Consider the following 18,885-nt stretch of genomic DNA (forward strand, 5'->3'; position numbering starts at 1 on the left):
CCACGATGGCCATGCGGGTCCACAGACGACGTGGTACCTGTGAATTTACTAGATCCTTTCCTTTAGTCCCACACACCCCTGGGGACTGTACAGAGGAGGATTTTTTTTTGTTTTAACTTTGAAAACTTCGCTGCTTCACATGTTGAGAATGTGAGACTGAGACTTAAAAGGAAGGGGGTGACTTGGTTGGCACCGTGGTCACGAAGGGGGTGTGGTCGGCACGGGCTGGAGCCGCGACCTTCCTGACTTAAGTGGCAGGACAGGTGGGAAACGTGGGATGGGGAAGGAGATGACCCGGAAGGTGGGACCCAGCCTCTGGCCCTTAGTTTCAGGCCCTTTAAAAGGAACACAAAGCTCCCTGTGGGAGGGGGAGGGCCTCCTGAGCTTCCGGCTACTTGCAGGAAATAACATTTTATTACTTACAAATACCTAAAGTACTTCCAAGATCTGTTTCATTCTGGTGGAGGCCATTAGGGAACCAGTTTCAAAAACAGCTAGATAAATCCATAAGGCTAGCTTGTAACTGGGATATCTGTTTCCGGTGTATGTTCCCACCTGTGTTATCTAAATGTCTATGAACAAAAGCTTTGCTCTGCTTTAGTTAAAAATGATTAAGAATGACCAATCAGTTGAGTTCAAGTAGGGAGGCACTTGGCCTGTGGAGTTGTTCTAAGAAGCACGTTGACCAGCCTTTTGGGCTCCCCGACAGCAGGCTGTCTCTGGCCTTCTCCAGCGGGTGTACCATCCCATCTCAGACAAGGGTGTGGTCTGGTTGGGGGGGGGCGTCCCACAGGCCATCCCCGCTCTGTCCTCTGCCCCTGCAGCCCTGCCGCTCTCCAACTTGTACGAGACCCTGGGAGTCGTTGGTGCTACCACCACTCAGCTGTACACGGACCGCACGGAGAAGCTGAGGCCCGAGATGGAAGGGCCCGGCAGCTTCACCATCTTCGCCCCCAGCAACGAGGCCTGGGCTTCCTTGCCAGCTGTGAGATGACCTCCTTCTGCCCAGGGACCCGTACTGGGGACGCTCTCACTGAGACTCCGTAGTGATTTCCCACCGTCTCAGGAAATGTCTTCCTTAAGCCCTCAGATAAAGCCATGGCACTTGAGCTAAAATACGCCTCCCCAGGTGGCTTCCAATGCCCCATCCATTTAAGTGGCCAGACAGTCCTTGGTGCTCACGGGTAGGGGTCCTCGGCGGAAGGGGGGTCCCCGGGGCACCTTTCCCAGGGTGGCAGGGACCCCTCTGTCGAACGTGGGGCCTGCAGCCCCCTCACTGCCGCACTGACCCCCCTCCTAGGAAGTGCTGGACTCGCTGGTGAGCAACGTTAACATCGAGCTGCTCAACGCCCTCCGCTACCACATGGTGGACAGACGGGTCCTGACGGACGAGCTGAAACATGGCATGGCCCTCACCTCCATGTACCAGAATTCCAACATCCAAATCCACCACTATCCCAATGGGGTAGGGAATCCCGCCTCCACAGCTCTGCCCCGTGCCCACCCTGAGCCCATGCCCGGTCCGCGTGTGGGGCTGGCTCCTGGGGTGGTGTCCCGCGGGTGAGGTCAGCTGTGCATAGTCCTCTGCCCCCTGCACCTGCTTCTCCCCCGCTCGTGGAGGCCACATGCTGTCCTGTGTTCTCCCCGCCTGGGCCTTCGAGGCTGTGCCTCCGAGGTGTTAGCTGCTCATGCTCGCTCCTTCTCTGGGCAGATTGTGACTGTCAACTGTGCCCGGCTGCTGAAAGCCGACCACCATGCGACCAACGGTGTGGTGCACCTCATTGATAAGGTCATCTCCACCATCTCCAACAACATCCAGCAGATCATCGAGATCGAGGACACCTTCGAGACCCTTCGGGTGAGGGACTGCCCCGGGGGAGGCCCAGCTGGGGACACACCACCTCCCAAGAGGGCCTTCTTCTGTGGGAGGGGTGGAGGACGTCTCCATGTTCGTGGGCGCTTAGGTGACATGGAGCAAGTTCCTTGAAATGCCCATGAACATGGCGAGTCCACTAATCAGGCTGTCAGCTTGACCCCAAGGAGACATCGTAATTCTGTGCTGGGAACTTCCCCCTGCTGGTCTTCTCCTATGTACTGTCCTTTCCTTGACTCCCCTGGGAAGCTCAGAGGCGGTGGCTGCAGCAGGACGGCTGCCCGGGCCTGCGCTGCGGGTTCCAGAGGTGGGAGGGCCCTTCCTCCCAGTTGCTGGTTCTCTCACATGGGACTAGATAAATGGCCTTTCAGCCTGCATGATCTTCTGGACCACACGTCCCCACCATGGAACCCCTGATGCAGCCATACCCCTGTTTCCTTGGAGCCCTGACCATCAGAGAGGACACAAGTATAGACACAGACACGGAGTCTGGGATTTGACTTCTGGCCTGGCTTCTGCCTGCTCTGGGGCCCCAGAACGCTGTTCCTGCCCCCCTGCCCAGCAGGCATTTATCTTACTACTGGGGTGGCACATGGGCCTTCCTCTTGGCACCGGCTGCTCAGAGGAAGTTAGCACAGGCTGCCCTGTCAGGGTTTTTGCCCTGACTCAAGGAGAACTTCCTGACCACAAAGGATACCAAGTGGGCGTGGGATGGTTGTTCCCCTGGAGATCGCCAACACAGAGAGACAAACATCCCCGGGCTGGGCTGGCACTCAGGTGGCCTCAGGAGGTGGCTCTGGAGGGCCCTAGGGAACCTGCCCTCTAAGCTCTTCCCATGCTTTCCTTCTGGGTCGCTCAAAGCTCAGGGGTCTGCAGGGGGACGATGTTCCCACAAAGTTGGTGGTACATCTTTTGATTAATAGCAGCTGATCCGCACCGAGTAACCCCCTCTTACTGTTCAGGGTTGGCACATATTCCTTCCTTTCTTCTTCCCTTTGGCTCTTTCTAACGCCCATCTGTCCTTCTGCTAACACATACTCGTTAAGCACCTGCTACTTCCCAGGTGTGATCTATGTGCCCGAGGAACAGAGGAGAACGAGACAAAGTTCTGTCCCCGCTGGCACTGGTATTCTTCCGGGGGACACAGACAAGAAACAGACAAGGCAGTCACAGATCATGCTAAGTGCTGTGAAGTCGGGCAGTAAGTGGTGAGCAGAGGAGCCCGTGGGGACTGGCTGGGCCGGGAAGGGTCTGTCTGGAAGAGATGACCTTTCAGCTGAGGCCTGAATATCGGGAATGGCCAGTTATACAAGACACAGGGGCAAGAGCTAAGCTGGCAGAAGGGAGATGGAGAGTAAGGCTCAGAAGCAGGATGAGCAAGAAGGAGGCCTGCAGGGCTGAGTGAAGAGCGCTAGGCAGCCAACAGGTGAGGTGGGCGTGGCCAGGCTGGTGAGGCCAGATCCTGCGGGGCCTTGCAGACCCGGCAAGGAGTGTGTCTCCTCCTGGGAGCAGCGGGGTGCTTTTAGAAGGTCATTTGCCTGCTCTGTAGAGAAGGGGTTATGTCATCCTCATGCTCACGGAGCCCACACAGATTAAATTAGCACCAGTAACGATTGAATTGCACAACGTGAGAATATGTGTCTAATAGACTCATTTTCATCTGGGGGCAGGGGCGGGGTGGGGGGCAACGCCAAGTTGACTACCTGGAGAAACGACATTTTCGTCAAGGCCCGAGGAAGGAATAGGAGTCAGAGAAGCAAAGAAGGGGGGAAGGGCAGAGGGAACAGCAGGACAACAGCCCGGGGGTGGAAAGGAGGAAGGCAGGGCAGCAGCTAAGAGGTGGTCAGAGTGGGCAGAGCTCAGGCTGGCAAGGCTCCTGGAGGCCGTGGGACGAAGTGAGCCTTGGTTCAGCCTATCTTTCCATCCAGGGCTTCTACAGAAGTCTGGAGCCCTCCAGAGGGGCACTGGCGAGACCATGTATGCCCAGAGCCTTCAGGGAACGCTCAGTCTTCTCCCCTCCCCCACAGGCTGCCGTGGCTGCGTCGGGGCTCAACACCCTGCTCGAAGGGGACGGCCAGTACACACTCTTGGCCCCGACCAATGAGGCCTTTGAGAAAATCCCCGCTGAGACCTTGAACCGGATCCTGGGGGACCCAGAGGCCCTGAGAGGTGAGCATCCCTGGGCTTCTGCTGCCGCCTCATTGGAGTGGCCAGACTAAGCCCAAGGCCTGCTGTTGACACACTGCCTGCCATCCTGTCCCATTGCTCCCAGCTGGCTGTGTCTCTGCAGAGGCCATGGCAGAACCCTGGTCAGAGGGGCGGGTGAGGAATCCAGCAGCCTTTTTCTAGGGACACAGCTGGGCTGAGGAGGGAGGTGGAGCTGGAGGTCCAAAGCAAGCTGTGGCCAGAGTCTGGAAGAGTTAAAGGCCCAAATGATCAAAGCTAGAGTGAGGCTGCCGGAGTGGGCAGTAGCTTGGAGGTGTGGGGAGGGGGTGGCAGGTGCTGGCATCCTCGAAATGGAATCATCATGTTGACCCTTGAACTTTTCCTGTGTCTGGCCGGGGGCCTCAGGGATAATCCAAAACTACAATGAAAAACCCAAAACAGTCAACTCTTGACTCTTCATTGCTGAGTCCTTCCTTACCTTCTCAGTGAGCTGATAAGTTAGGAGGAGTGTTGATTATTGCTGGAGGAGAGGGAAGAACCATGTGAGGGCATGTGAGGGAGATTAGGAGGGGAGGCCAGGCTCTGCCACCCCAGCTCCCCAACTCCAGGACCACTGAGATGCTGCCTGCAGGTCCCTGGGTCCCCTTCAAAGGGGAGTAGGCCCCAGGTCCCCTGCGCACTCCAACCCTCCAATCACACTTACTCCTCCCACATATAATCCAGGGATGACTTCATTTCTTTTGAATCTATTTAAACCCACCTTCGAAATGCCTAATGCATTTCAGACACCCCATAAATGTAAAACGTTCTCCTTGAAGCTATGCAGGGATGGGAAGGGGCACATTTCTGAAAGCACAGATGGGGATCTATTATGTCCAGATATTGTGGTGCCAGGAACCCAGGCCACAAAAGTGAACATGGTACAGTCAAGGAAGTTTAAACCTAGTTGGTGTAACAGGCTTAATTAAAAACAGGTCACTGGGGATCTGATGTGCTGAGCGTTGTACTCAGAGATACTCCCAAGGTCACGGGGATGAGGGCAGGGATGGGCATCTGCAGCCTGAGGGTCCTGAAGGCTTCCAAGGAGATGAGACTTGGGTGCATCGCAGCATTTTAGCTTTTTATTTAGAGCTGTTTTCCCCCTAAAACATGTTTTGTACGGAGCACATTTTTATCTTTGTAGCTATCAGAACACCTTGTTATAAAGTGAAAAAAACACCCCAAGTTTATCCCTTTTGCACATCTGCCTTTTCCCACTTTAAGCTGTTTGCTCAAAGCGAGGGCCCTCTGTGTGGGGCTGCTACTGCAGGCTGGGGGGCGGGCGGCCACGGTCCACCTGACAGTCTCCTGGTTGCTAGCGGGTCGGCAGATGGACAAGAAGTGCCCGTTCGCAGACTGGCTTCCAGCCCTGGCCTGGCTCACCCTCCGAGGGGCCCTGGCAGTTCACCCACCTCCCCACCCCCGGCCTTCAGCTTCCTTCCCTGAGAAACTAAATCCCCAAGGCCTCATTCCCACAGCGGTCTTGCCGTCCTTTGTCTTCCCCACCAGCTGAAGCGGGTCAGCACTGGCCTTCAAGGCCCTCAGCACTTCTGCGGGGCCTCAGAGCTTCCTCCTGTCTGTGACAGTGCGGTTTTGGTTCCCACGCTCAGGACACATTGGAACTCGCCTCTGTGGTGAGCATGCAAGACAAAGGGCCCCGGGGACCTTGGTGAGCAACAGTCCTGGAACGGCTCTGCCTGGCTGGGGCTGGAGCACGTCCCCTCCGCTGCTCTTGCAGCCTCAGCACCCCCAGCCCCTGCCCTGTCCCTAAAGCAGCACTTGTGTTTATGATTTACGGGCGGGGTGAATGGGGCTGCAGAGACCATGTCTTACTGCTCACCGTCCCCAGCCTCTAACAGGCGCTGGCAACTAAGGAGACCCTTGGGGTAAAGTGAACAAAAACAAATAAAATGTAGAAATAATGCAGAACTTTCCTTTGCTACAGTTTTCATCTTTTCCTACCACACTTTACATTTTCATAAAGGTCAGTAGATTAAAAAAATCCCAAGGTAAACTCATTTGAGTTTTTCCCCTTTCTGGGAAGTTCAGATACAAATAAGAGAATTTACCCTGAAGTTCAGGTACTAAGAAGCTAATCACTAGCATTTGTTGGGCATTTACTCTGTCATCAGCTGCTGTGCTGGGTGCTTACATTCAGAGTTTCATGTCATCCTTACATCAGCCCTAGGAGATGAATGCTGTGCTTATCTCCACTTGACCGGTGAGGAAGTTGAGACTCAAAGAGGCTCAGTGACTCACCCAGGGTCCCACAGCTGCTAAGTGGCCGAGCTGGGATTCAAACTCAGGTAGACTGCACAGAGCCCAACTAGTTTTAGAGGCTAGGAGGAGGAGAGGAAGAGGAGGATCCAGGCCACGTGGTACCCCAGGCTCGTCTGATCGTTAGCCTCGGAGAGAATGGAATCCTCCTAGCCGGGGCAGGCGGCGAACTGGCGCCTCAGGTCAGCCCGGCTGGCACTGACTTGACCTGTGTCCTGTTCGGCCCCCAGACCTGCTAAACAACCACATCCTGAAGTCGGCCATGTGTGCCGAAGCCATCGTGGCGGGGCTGTCCTTGGAGACCCTGGAGGGCACCACGCTGGAGGTGGGCTGCAGCGGGGACACGCTCACCATCAACGGGAAGCCCATCATCTCCAACAAAGACGTCCTGGCCACCAACGGTGTGATCCACTTCATCGACGAGCTGCTCATTCCAGACTCAGGTGATCCAGGCCTCAGGGGCCTTGGGCCTGCCAGGTCTGCTGTGCCCTGTGCCGTCCATGGTGGTGCGGCTGGGGGAACTCGGGGATCTTGGGAGCCGCTTCCCTGTCTGCACCCAGCTCACAGCCTCCCAGGAGAGACAGCCTGGGCACCTGGCAGGTTGCAGCCAGATTATGAAGAGTCTTGAGCTTCAGGCTTGGGAGTCCGGGCGTCACCCTGTGGGCAGGGGAGAGCCAGTGGAGGTGTCTGGGGAGGGAGCGACTCAATCACGGAGGCCTTTCAGAAGATCTGCCTGCGCTGGTTGGGCACAGAGGGCCATTTGCTGACTTCAGAGCATTTGCTTTCTCCATCATGCCCAGGGATCCCAGGGTCACTGACCCAGGGAAAAATGACTGAATGGACTTTGGCTTGGGTCCCATTCAGCATCCTTTCCCCATCCTGGATTGCCAGGGAGTTCTACTGCTAATGAGTGAGGGAATTTCACGGGAAAAAACAAACCCAGAAGAAAACTTTCTGTGGGTGTGGTCACTGGCATTATCAACTCTTCAGAAGCCATGACACAGACAAATGCTTTCTTCCTTCCCAGCATTGGACAGGACCCTGACCAAGGGCTGGGACAGAGGCCCTCTGCCCAACTGAGCCTCACCTCACTTCCCCAACCAGTGCGGTTTTCTGGGTGACCATTCCCCTGATGACACAAACCCGCTGTGCCCCAGCAGTGTTTAGAGGGGTTGTTGACTCAAGAGATGACATTCCTGCTGATGTATGTCATGCTCTGGGATGGACGAATGATACATGAAAACAGTACTTTTAACTTTTGAACCCACTTTCTCCTTCCTTATAGCCAAGACGCTATTTGAGTTGGCTGCAGAGTCCGATGTTTCCACAGCTGTTGACCTTTTCAGACAAGCTGGCCTCGGCACCCATCTCTCTGGAACTGAGCGACTGACTCTCCTGGCCCCCATGAATTCTGTCTTCAAAGGTATCGTGGGGAAGGCATCCCTGTGCGTTTGTCTCTGGGGGCAGCTGCCCCACCGCTGTCACCTCCACAGCACCCTCCCCAATTTACAGCTCCCCGTGGACCATTCGTGCTTCCACCCAGCTCAGCCAAAAGCAGATGTGACTTCACCAGAAAGTGAAGAGACACTGCTATTTCGTTTGGTAGAGCAGAGGATGCACGTGGCAGTCTTGTCCTCAGAATTCAAGAGTGTGCATCTGTTGGGAGAGCAGAGCACTCCCTTGTCTTTTTATTTGCGGGGTCTATTGCCAATGTGATAGTCAGGAGGTCAGAGTGAGGATACAGCTGAGCCATGGCCATGGGGAAGGCAGAGAAGGGCCAAGTTGTGTCCGTGCCTACCCCTCCCTCTTAGGGCAAAATTCCAAACACCCTTGATTATCTAGACATTTTTTTTTTAATTCTCAGAAGATGCCAGATGTTAAGGAATATTGGCAGCCTTGCTTGATTTCTCAATTTCTATTTCCAAATGGAAGGAGGGATGGGCTTTCTGTTGCACTGTCTGGACCTGACCACGCCTTCTCTTGCAGATGGAACCCCTCCAATTGATGCCCGGACGAAGAATTTGCTTCTGAACCACATGATTAAAGATCAGCTGGCCTCCAAGTATCTGTACCACGGACAGATCCTAGAAACTCTGGGCGGCAAAAAACTGAGAGTTTTTGTTTACCGTAATGTAAGTTCTGGGTCCTAAATCACGCTCTTTCTTTGTCTCAGCTCCAAGAAATGCAAGCTATATTAGTGTTAAAAAAAAAAAAAGTGTTCAATAAGCAGGAGCTTGCCTGAGAACTGGTTTCTAATAAGGAAGGAAGTAATTTTAGAAAGAATATCTGATATCAAAGGATCGAAATGGGGGTCTTGCCAAAAGAGTCAAGCCTCCTTTTCTGGAGGCCTTTGGGAATAAACAAAACACCTGTCTGGCCTGCCTGGGTAAGCAGCCATCCACCCTGAACCCAGAGTGATGGACGAAGGGAGGAGGGATGCAGGTTTTGGATCCTTCTTAGCTTCCGTGAAGAGAAGCCTTGCCTGAAGTGACACTCAGCCCTCCTTGGTCCAAAAGCTTCTCTTCCCTCTTCTCCTGTTTCTTCTCTCTCTTCAAACCCAACAGTTACCCTGGAATATCAAATAGGAAGTAAACACAACATAGCCCTTGCTCGGGACCAGCCAGCGCCATTTGGCTAAAGATGGTTGTCATTTGTTAAATAAATAAATGAAGAGACTCCCATCTCCTTATTTGATCATTGTCAGTGGCCCTCTCGTGTCACGTGATAATCTCATTATGAGCCCTCTCTGTACATTTATTGGGGCCTCTATAGCTGTTCTTTCCTTAAGGAACGCCATTTATTTTTTTTTTTTTCCTGGAGGAAACACATCCTTTAATCCTAGTCTTAATGCTGCAGCCCCGTATATATTCACTGATCTCTGCGGGTGAAGCCATCAGCACATGCCCTGAACAAATCAGGAGGCCCCTGCTTTGGGTTGGGGGGTAACGTGGCCTCTCTCTGCCCCTCTTTTGTGCAGAGCCTGTGCATTGAGAACAGCTGCATCGCCGCCCACGACAAGAGGGGCAGGTACGGGACCCTGTTCACCATGGACCGGGTGCTGACCCCCCCAGTGGGCACCGTCATGGACGTGCTGAAGGGGGACAGTCGCTTCAGGTAACCAGCTCCATCCCGGGGCGGTGCTTCTGCAAGTGGCCGTGCTGGGGCAGGACAGTGGCCTCAGCTGTCTGTCGAGCTCCCCACTTCCTCAGGGCTCCAGTGAACACTGGCCATGTATCCGTGTGATCTCCCAAGCCGGGGATTCGGAAAGGATGAGGGTCACCTTGAAAACTTAGGTTGAGAAGAAGGGTGGCTTCTGGGAGTGTAATCCTCACACCCTTGGGAACAGGGAGGGGGCTGCACTTGTATTCCTGAAGGGCAAGGGAAACATCCTGCTCCCCTTTTAAAGTCCCAGGGAAGCTGAGAACACCTGGCTTTGCGCGCGTGATGAGTCTCACTCCGTGTAGTGTCTGCTTATTGCCCCTGAAGTTTCCTTCCTTCTCAGCCTCCTGATGTCACTTTGTTTTCTTGCCTTGCTCTCTCCATTTCTGATTTGCTCACTCACCACTGGGTGCTGTGACATCGAGCATTTCTTGTCACTGAATTCAGCCATCTGCACCAGAGCCTAGGAGACCACCCACCCTCTGCCCCCACCTCCCACCCCCCGGAATCACATCCCTCGGGCCCTGGAGCTCAGCCAGTCTCTGGGTCAGCCATGGCACTGACCTCTCCCTTCCTGCTTCCGCCTCTGACCACTGACTTCTGGCTTTTAACTGAACTTAGCATTTATGGAGAGAAGATGCAGACCGGAATCGTTCCCTGTCTGTACGAAAACCAGCAAGGGGTATGAATGCCAGTGCTCTGGGCTCCACCTACCCACCGTGGTGCGGTATTTGGGCAAATGACAACCCCCCCTCACACACACACAGGGAGGTGACCTTTTCCGTGTGTGTACCCACAGCATGCTGGTGGCCGCCATCCAGTCTGCGGGGCTGACCGAGGCCCTCAACCGGGAAGGGGTCTACACGGTCTTCGCCCCTACCAATGAAGCCTTCCAAGCCTTGCCACCAGGAGAACTGAACAAACTCTTGGGTAAAGACCAACCTAAGTACATTTTTCAACTTCTCTAAAGTAACTGTATCGGTCAGGGTTTCAGCAGGAAACAGTTGGCACATTATGAAGGGTTTGACTGAAAGGAATTTAATGACAAGACTATTTGCAGAGGTGTGGGCAGGGTTAAGGAACCAGCAAAGGGTGATGGTACCCATTGTTTACCACTCCAGGCCTGGGGGTGCTGGGGGCAGGGGGTGCTGGGGGCAGGGGATGGTGGGGGGAGGGCCGGTCCAGGTAGACCCTAGGAGGAAGGGCGTAGCACAGTGGCTAGAGCCACATGCAGCTGCTGTCAGAACCATGGCAAGGAGGCCACTAGGTGCCTTGGCCTCCTTCAGCGGCCTCCTGGCAGCTGATCGCAGGAGGGTGAGGGAGCCAGGATGATGCACTTCACGGTGGTCAGCTTCCCCGGGCAGTGAACAAGGCAGAGAAGAGTAGAAGGGAATTGAGAGTAGATGACAACCAGCCCAGTCAACAAGGCATGCCTTCCCCTGAGGACCTGTGAGAACCTGCTCATGAAGCCATTTACCTGCATCACATGTACCTCGGGATGAAAGCTTTACCGAGAAGCTCATCAAGGCCCTGAGCAATTAGGTTGAGTATGTTTGAGAGACAATCTAGTGGTGAAGAGCTTGGGCTCCCAGATTACCTGAAAGCAGACCAAACCCTGGCTCTGGCATTTACCAGCTGAGTGACCTCTTGCAGGTTGCTTAACCTCTCTGGGCCTCAGTTTTCCCATTAGTAAAATGGGGGTGGTAAGAGCACTTTGCTCAGAGTGTTAATAAGGATTAAATGAGCATTGCCCACAATGCTGGGCACACGTGCCCCATCGATAATGGGGTAATGGCTATGACGGTGCGGAGGTAGGATGGGCCTGCGGTGTTTACTCTGATGCATGCCTGTGAACGACCGACACATCCACCCAGTGCAGAAAGGGGAGGAGGAGGAGGAGGTGGAGGAGGAAGGACCTTGGCTTAAGCCTTGGGACCCAAATCGTCTACACCTCCCTTCCCGCTCTGGAGTACAGAACAAAAAGCTCGGGCAGCTGTGAACTGAATTTGTGTCCTGTTTAATTTTCTTTATTGCTAAATGAATGCCTTTGTCTGTGGTGCTGACATATGTTCCTGAGGAGAGGGGAGACATTCATTCTGGACATAAACTTTCCATTCTGTCTCTGTTCAGGAGGAAGGGAATATTCCCCAGGTGTGCCAAGCCTGCTTGGCTTGCCTTTCATTTTCAGCTGTGCGGGAGCTGAGGGAGGGCTTGGGCAAAGCTCCCCCAGCACGCCCTCCCTCAGGCCTGCGGGCAGGATTAGACCCCAGCACGCCTGGGGCATGGAGCCCATCCCAGTCCCCGTGTTAGAGGTCGATCCAGATGTTAGAGATCTCAGAAGAAGGAGACCCCTCCCATCCTGGGGGCTGGCTTGGCTCAGCACCTCCAGGCCGTACTTTGGCGGAAGGGAAACTCTTGCCAGCTCCAAGTTGTGGATGTTTGGAAATCCCTTTGTACCTGGTAGCTCCATCCCGTGGCACTCATGTGGATTCGTCCATAACCAAGTGAACTCCCCAAAATACTTTAAAGCTTCCTCTGTTCTCAGTTTCAAGTTGCTGGAAATAGCCGTCCATAAGCCCTGGGGATACCCGGCCATTTGGCTGGTAACATGAGTGCCAGGGGCAGCCTCGATGCAGAGGAGAGGGCAGCTGGCAGCCTTAAGATTGCCTCCCACACTTAATCTGGGGACTGCCTGTGCACCTTGATGAGCAATTGGCTGCTTTCCCCAGTGGGTGGAGGAGCTGACGTGGGCCGGAAGGAATGCTGAGACGTGACGAGGAGGGACGCTGTGGAGGGATCCCCCCTTCGGCCCTGACCTCATCGGCTCCATAGCTCCTCCAGACCGCAGCTGTCGACTCTTTTAAGTTCTCCCTTAGGAAACAGCCGTCTCAAAGTATGCATTTGAGGGCAGAATGTGTAAATATTTCACTACTGTGTTATAACTATTGGGAGCCATGCTGATGATGAAATGTCTCAGATGCCAGTGCTGGAAAGGCCCCTGGCTTTCCAAGCAAATATTTAGTCATGGAAACATGAGTCATACTCACAGAGGAGTATAGATTAACTCCCTTCTCAGCATCACACGGAAGCGTGTACTTAACCCAGCAGCCCATCCAGTGCACAGGTAAAGTCATGGCCACGGTCATATGCCTTGTTCCCCTGACCATTATGCACATGGTGGGTCGGAGGGCTGAGCACACAGTAGGTGCTCAATAAGTGCTTATTACCTGGGCAGGGGGTTCTCCATCTCGGGGGTGACTGCTTACATCTTCTCCTTTGGGTCCTCCCTGACCACACCAGTTACCAGCCTTAGGATTAACTCTGCTTTCTTTTCCCACAAACCTGCAGGCAACGCCAAGGAGCTTGCCAACATCCTGAAATACCACGTTGGCGATGAAATCCTGGTTAGCGGAGGCATCGGGGCCCTGGTGCGGCTGAAGTCTCTCCAAGGCGACAAGTTGGAAGTCAGCTCGGTGAGTACGTTTAACAGTTAAAAGGCTGGCCGTGCCCCACCGCTGGGGTCTAGGGCACATCTCGTCCCTAGGGTGGCACTAGACACACACTCCGTGTTTAAGAAGCATCTTGAATCTCTGAGTGCATTTTGGAAGAAAAAAGGAAAGGAAAGAAAAAAGGAAAGGAGAAGAAAAAGAGTCCTCGGGGAAATCAAGGGAGATTGTGGTGAGACCGGAATACGAACTTCCAGATCTGCAGGGGAATAAAGCATCTGATTGGCATCTGGGAGAAGCTATTAAATCTCCCTTTCCTTAAGGAAATGAGAGTTACTTACAAGTCTTGAAAGATCAATTCCCAATCCCCTTCCCACTCTATTCCCCCCCAAGTCCAGGGGTTCACTGAGCTGTACCATGAACCAGACCAGCCCAGGAGGCTTTTTCTTCTGACGCTTGTTCTGTGAACCTTCCCTTACTCTGCACATTCCACTTTGGAGCTGCCCCCGAGGGTCCCTACCTTGAAGAGAGGGAACAGATAGGCAGCCCAGCTCTGCGAAGCTGCCTGTGGCCTCCCTGGCTGTACCAGCCAAGGCCACTGACACCCCGTGGAGGGACCACCCTTGCAGCATGTGGCTGGCTCAGCTTCTGCTTCCTGCACCTCTCTCCTGGCCTCCAGCCATCCCTGTGCTCATCAGCTTCTCCCGGGAGCACAGGAAGGCAGGCAGGGATGGCATGACTTGTTTGACTTCTGCAGGTCACCTGAGAATCTCCCAGCTCCTAGTCTGGGGTGTCAGGGTCCTGTCGGTCTCAGGCTCCAGTTCCCCCTTCCCCCTTGGGTCGTTCAGGAAAGCCTGAGACAGATTTACCCTGTGAGAAACTCTGAAGCCAGGCATGGAGGAAAAGGGGAAAGAGCCCTTCACCCAGAGCCGGACACCTGGCTTCTGTTCCCAGCTGTCCCACCTGCTCAGCTTAAAGGAGGCCATGATATCGACCTCCTCACCATGCACTGCTGTGAGGATAAGGGAATCACACAAAAGAGCACTTGGTAAATTGCAACATGCTGGGTCCACACAAGGATTAAATTGAGTCTACCAGACCAAAGGTCTGTAGCTGACAGGGGTCTTGTTCCAGTCACCAGAGTATCCCCAGCACTTAGCACAGGATCTGGCATGCAGAAGTGCTCAGTAAACATTTGCTAGGTTTAAGAATGGATAAGGTAAACGTGCTTGGTGTTCAACAATTGTTGTCTCTTTTTCTCCCAGAAAAACAACATGGTGAATGTCAATAAGGAGCCTGTTACTGAAGTTGACATCATGGCCACCAATGGCGTGGTCCACGTCATCTCCAGTGTCCTGCAGCCTCCGGGTAAGGCCCTAAAGAACCACGCCCCCGCTCATCCTGCTGCTGGCCCTTCTCGACACACAGCCGTTGGTGCTCGATAGAAACCCTGCTGTAAGCAAAGATGACAATGATGTGGGACGTGTGGACTGAGCATCTCTGGACGGCATTGCTGGGTCTGGTTGAAAAGTAACTTAGGAACTCTTGGTTCAAATGCACTACACCCAGCAACTCAAGGACAGATTTCTCTTTGCTGCATTGCCTGGCTATCCTACCCCTGTTCGAACAGAGCCCAGTTGTTTGTTACATGTGAATGCTGTGAACATGGCTCAAAGCACCCCTCCTGCAGCATCCCGCCCTGGGTGAGCTCTCTTTACCTCCAGCAAAGCTGGAGCCTAGCCTCTCTCCTCAACCTGTGCATTCACCTTTCTTTGAGCTCTCTCCCCACGGACCGAATTCCACCACGAGTTATGGAAAGTTATAAAGGAAAACTTCATCTGAGAATGTGAGCCAGAAAACCCAACAGTGCCCCCTCAGTCCTGGTGGTTATGAATGACACGCTAATCATTTCTCTCTCATTGAAGCTGCCTTTCCTTTTATCTGCAGCCAACAGACCTCAGGAACGGGGGGATGAACTCGCAGACTCTGCGCTTGATATCTTCAAACAGGCGTCCGCGTTCTCCAGGGTAAGACACCTGCCTACGCTGGCCCCTGCCCTGAACAGCCTTGGGTGTTGTGCTTGGGCTCATGGAGGGGACTCTCCTGTCTTCCTTGGCTGTCCTCCCAGGGCTCTCCTGTAATTTCTGTCCACTCCCATGGGGGCATCCTCAGCCCCGGCCTGTGTGGAGTTTGGATAAAAGAACCCAGGCAGGCCCTGCTTCCTTTGTGGGCGACAGCCGAGGCCTTCCAAACGAGGCATCTGAGCCTCAGTGCGTGGGGAGGCCGTAAGAACAGACACAGCTGTGAAATCCAGCTGACCGAGAAGGGCGGCCCATCTTGAATTTTCCTTACAGCAGACTGGCCTGCCCTGAGCCTGGACTCCGAGTCACTCTTCTGTTTTCCGTGACGCAGCCCGCCGTGGCCAGTGCTGGGGCCCTGCTGGGCAGAGGTGTGGGTGCTGGATCCAGGGCCCTCTGTGTGGGGAACCTCCCTTCCTTGCCTCAGCCCCACCTCCCTCTCAGAACCTCTCGGACTTCCTGTGCTTCTCCTCCTGTTCCCCAGCTTGCCCAGGGCCCAGGGGTCCCACTCAGACTCCCTTCAGGTCAGGTGGAGCCCCTTGGGAATACGGGTCATGTTACAGAAGGCTTGCCTTTCCACAGAAGAGCCTGCAGGAGGTAGTCTTTAACCCAGAGGTATGGAGCTGGAATACGTCCCTTTACTTTTGGACATAGGGCTCTCCTTCGTGCCCCTTGAGGAGGGTTCTTGGCCCAGAGTTCCTATTCCTGAGCCACCCCCTGTGCGGTCCCAGCTCCGCAAGCTCCAGGTGATAGTCTGGGGGGAAGCCTGACTTTGGGGCATCCCAGGAATGTCCGCCTCAGAGTCTCCTTGGTTGGGGCTAGCACGTCATCACTTGGGGCTGCCACGACTGACTGAGTGGCTCCCCGGGGCCCAGCAGTTCCACATTCCCCTTCCTCTTCCTCATCCCCACCATTTTTTTCTGAGTAAGGATGGCAATGGGCAAGGCCACTGCCATGAGCAGGTGTAGGTATTACATCCACTAGAAAACTTAACACCTTGTGTTTTCTTTCAGGCTACCCAGAGCTCTGTGAAACTAGGTAAGTCTGGTCTGGGTTTGAAGTCCTTGTAGACTTGTTTGGGTCTTACCCCCAAGCAGGCCCAAATCTGCTGTCTGCTGTCTATAGATAAGAACACCATGGTGCAGTAAAACATGGCCTTTGGGGTCAGACACAGAACACCTACTTTCCTTCTCCCTAAGATGGAGATAATAAGAGTGCCAACCTTTTTAGGGTTGATATGAGTTTTTAGGTTTGAGAATCTGGGAATATTGCACAGGGGCTTGGCAGGAACCCATGATGAGGTCGTGGTCCCAAGCTGGCAGACGTAGAAAATCCCAGTTCAGAACATCATTGAGTAAGATATGAAGTTTCACAAACCAAAAAGCATCTGCTCTGTGCAGGAGAGGATGGTAGAAGAAGGCTGCTTGGCCCTCGTGCTCGTGATTCTGACAGTATCCTAGACAGACATGGGAAGCCTGCACCTTTTTCACCTTTCAAATATCTCTCTTTCAGCCCCTGTCTATCAGCGGTTATTAGAGAGGATGAAGCATTAGTGCGAAGGACCGCAGGAGGAATGCCTTTCAGCAGCTCCCACCAATTTCTCTCAGTTTGCCAAAGAGACTGAATGTTTCTGAAACCAAATATCACACTTCAATGTACCTGGGCCATAATGTACACCGTAATGAGATCTGAGCCTTGGGAGGGTGGGGGGAGGAGGGAGAGAGAGAGACTTTTAATTTTTTCCCCCTAAACGTGACTGTTAGCCCATTGCATGCAGAGACCTGGATGTCACTGCCTGACATTCACTTCCAGGAAGGACCTGTCCCAAATGTGGAACTTCCTGCCTATGCTACTTACTCTGGAAAAGGGAGCCAAAGTTTCTGAAGCTCACAAAACATGAATCAAGCAATCCAGCATCATGGGGGTGTTGTGGCACTGTTTTTGTAAAGCTCTTTCACAGTTGGAGAAATAGAAATGGCATCCTTATAAGCTATGAGTTGAACTGCTCTGTCAAACATTTCTTGCACCTGCATGTAGCTTGGACCCTTCTGTGTGACCTGTCCAGGTAGAAAAGAGAGGGTAGGTAGGGCACGCAGAGCTCAGGATTCCCCGGTTGTGGTAGAGACATGGTGTGTCTGTAATAATAAAACCAAAGAAATGTGTGCCGCTTTGGATGGGAACTGTGTGCTGGCTTGGGTATTTACAGGGTTGGGTTTCTGTTTCTTGGGGCTGTGACGCGCCTTCCACGGAAATTCCACCAGGAGCAGCTAGGCGACAAGCCCTGAGGGATGGTCTGTGGGGATGACCATAGCATCAGCTTCATAGGTCCATCGCGAGGATGAAGGGACATGATTCTTGTAAAGCACTCGGCACAGCATTAAGTATCCTTTTTCTTATCACGCTGTCTGGAGCTGCTCAGGATCAGTGCAGCTGAGAGCCTTTTTTTTAGTGTCTTTCCCACAGGCAGCCCACTTTCCTGGAGACTGGGACGCCCCGCCTTCCCCCACATCACTGCCAAGGCTGCCTGAGAACTCGTTTCACTTAGGCGACCAACTATCCAAAGATGGTGCTGCCGGGAATAGAGCAGTGGCGCACCAGACACGGCCCCTCCCTGGTGTGGCTTCCAGTCTGGGGAAAGACAGCCGTTAACACGGCATCCAATACAGTCGTTCATCCATCCATTCCTCAGATGTGAGTGTTAGGCCTCGGGGAGCACACATGGCCCTGTTCTCATGGGGAAGAGACTCATTCGTCAGCTAACGGCAGTGCCACCTGCCCAGCCACGTGGACTCTGAAGGACGGCACTGTGGTTCTGTGACAGACGGGAAGGAATCTGAGCAAGTGGGGGCCGGAGGAAGGGACACCCAGGAGCTCCTGGACGTGGGAGGAGCTAAGAGGAGTTGAAGGAGCTGACCTGGAGGGGTGGAGGTCAGGCTGCGGGGGGCTCGGGAGACGTCCCAAGAGGTGAGGTTTAGCCTTCCGCACGCTGCTGCCACTCTGCCCGGCTCACCTGCCCCCAGGGGCTCGTACAGGCTCGGGCTGCCTGTGATGCCCTGCTCCTGCTGGGGGTGCTGGTCTTCGAGCACCCAAAATTGCACACGCCTGGACGCTACAGGATGCCGTCAGAACCCAAAGAGGTGATCAGTATAACTTCTAAAGATCCTTTCACTGAAAACAAAAATCACCACACATTTCCTTAAAAATGCCAAAGCCCCTCCATCTGTCCCTGTGACACCAGCCCTGTCCCTACCCCAGCCTCCCCAATACGGGGGGCTCCATCCATTCTTTCAGCTGGAGAGTCCTCCTTGTGACTGAGAACCACGCACAGTCATGGCCCTGCCTCCCCCTCCCAGCCAAAGAGGATTGAGTTCCCTTTTGGGGTCCTAAACATCCCCACCTCTGTTTTTCCTGGAGACTCAGGCTAAGCATTAGGTGCTGCCATCTGAGGATGGACGCCCAGGGCCAAGGGGTCGGCCCCTGGATGTTTCCAGGGAGGGGTGGTCGCTGGAGGGAGGTGTGTGCTGCCCTATGTTGCATCAGAAGGCCAAAGAGGGGCCCAAGCCAGGAGGTTGCCCAGGCCTCTCTGAGCACTGCCGGCTGAGCGCCAGCCAGGTAAAGGAAGGCGAAGGAGAAGGGAAAGGGGCTCTGCTTGGTTCCCTTCACGCCCTGCTGTCACTCTTGGGCTCCCGGGCCTCTGGGCTAGACAGGACCACAGAGACCCTCAGCACTGGGGCCCCAGGGCCTTCCAGGCTGGGGCGTGCGTTTCCCACACAGAGGCCAGCTCAGAGATGGGGCCGGGGTCACTGCATTGGGCTGTGCTCCTAAATGCGTTATCTTTTCTATTTCT

The 18,885-nt window shown here is 54.1% G+C and overlaps 1 protein-coding gene across 1 annotated transcript in view; it reads left to right on the plus strand.

Moving 5' to 3' along the window:
* The window catches only part of TGFBI (transforming growth factor beta induced), a 32,130-nt gene extending 14,930 nt beyond the window's left edge, over positions 1 to 17,200 (plus strand). Inside the window, exons 4-17 of the mRNA XM_007172187.2 lie at positions 825 to 985; positions 1,301 to 1,465; positions 1,712 to 1,858; positions 3,901 to 4,042; positions 6,586 to 6,798; positions 7,641 to 7,778; positions 8,342 to 8,487; positions 9,333 to 9,469; positions 10,314 to 10,444; positions 12,863 to 12,987; positions 14,226 to 14,328; positions 14,908 to 14,987; positions 16,052 to 16,076; positions 16,551 to 17,200. Of these exons, the coding sequence (XP_007172249.2) occupies positions 825 to 985; positions 1,301 to 1,465; positions 1,712 to 1,858; positions 3,901 to 4,042; positions 6,586 to 6,798; positions 7,641 to 7,778; positions 8,342 to 8,487; positions 9,333 to 9,469; positions 10,314 to 10,444; positions 12,863 to 12,987; positions 14,226 to 14,328; positions 14,908 to 14,987; positions 16,052 to 16,076; positions 16,551 to 16,591 (1,754 nt within the window). The 3' untranslated portion in view covers positions 16,592 to 17,200. The remainder of the gene's footprint in view (positions 1 to 824; positions 986 to 1,300; positions 1,466 to 1,711; positions 1,859 to 3,900; positions 4,043 to 6,585; positions 6,799 to 7,640; positions 7,779 to 8,341; positions 8,488 to 9,332; positions 9,470 to 10,313; positions 10,445 to 12,862; positions 12,988 to 14,225; positions 14,329 to 14,907; positions 14,988 to 16,051; positions 16,077 to 16,550) is intronic.
* Positions 17,201 to 18,885: the final 1,685 nt, after the last annotated feature.

This window comes from Balaenoptera acutorostrata, chromosome 2 (assembly GCF_949987535.1).
Source record: "Balaenoptera acutorostrata chromosome 2, mBalAcu1.1, whole genome shotgun sequence".
Taxonomy (NCBI): Eukaryota; Metazoa; Chordata; class Mammalia; order Artiodactyla; family Balaenopteridae; genus Balaenoptera; species Balaenoptera acutorostrata.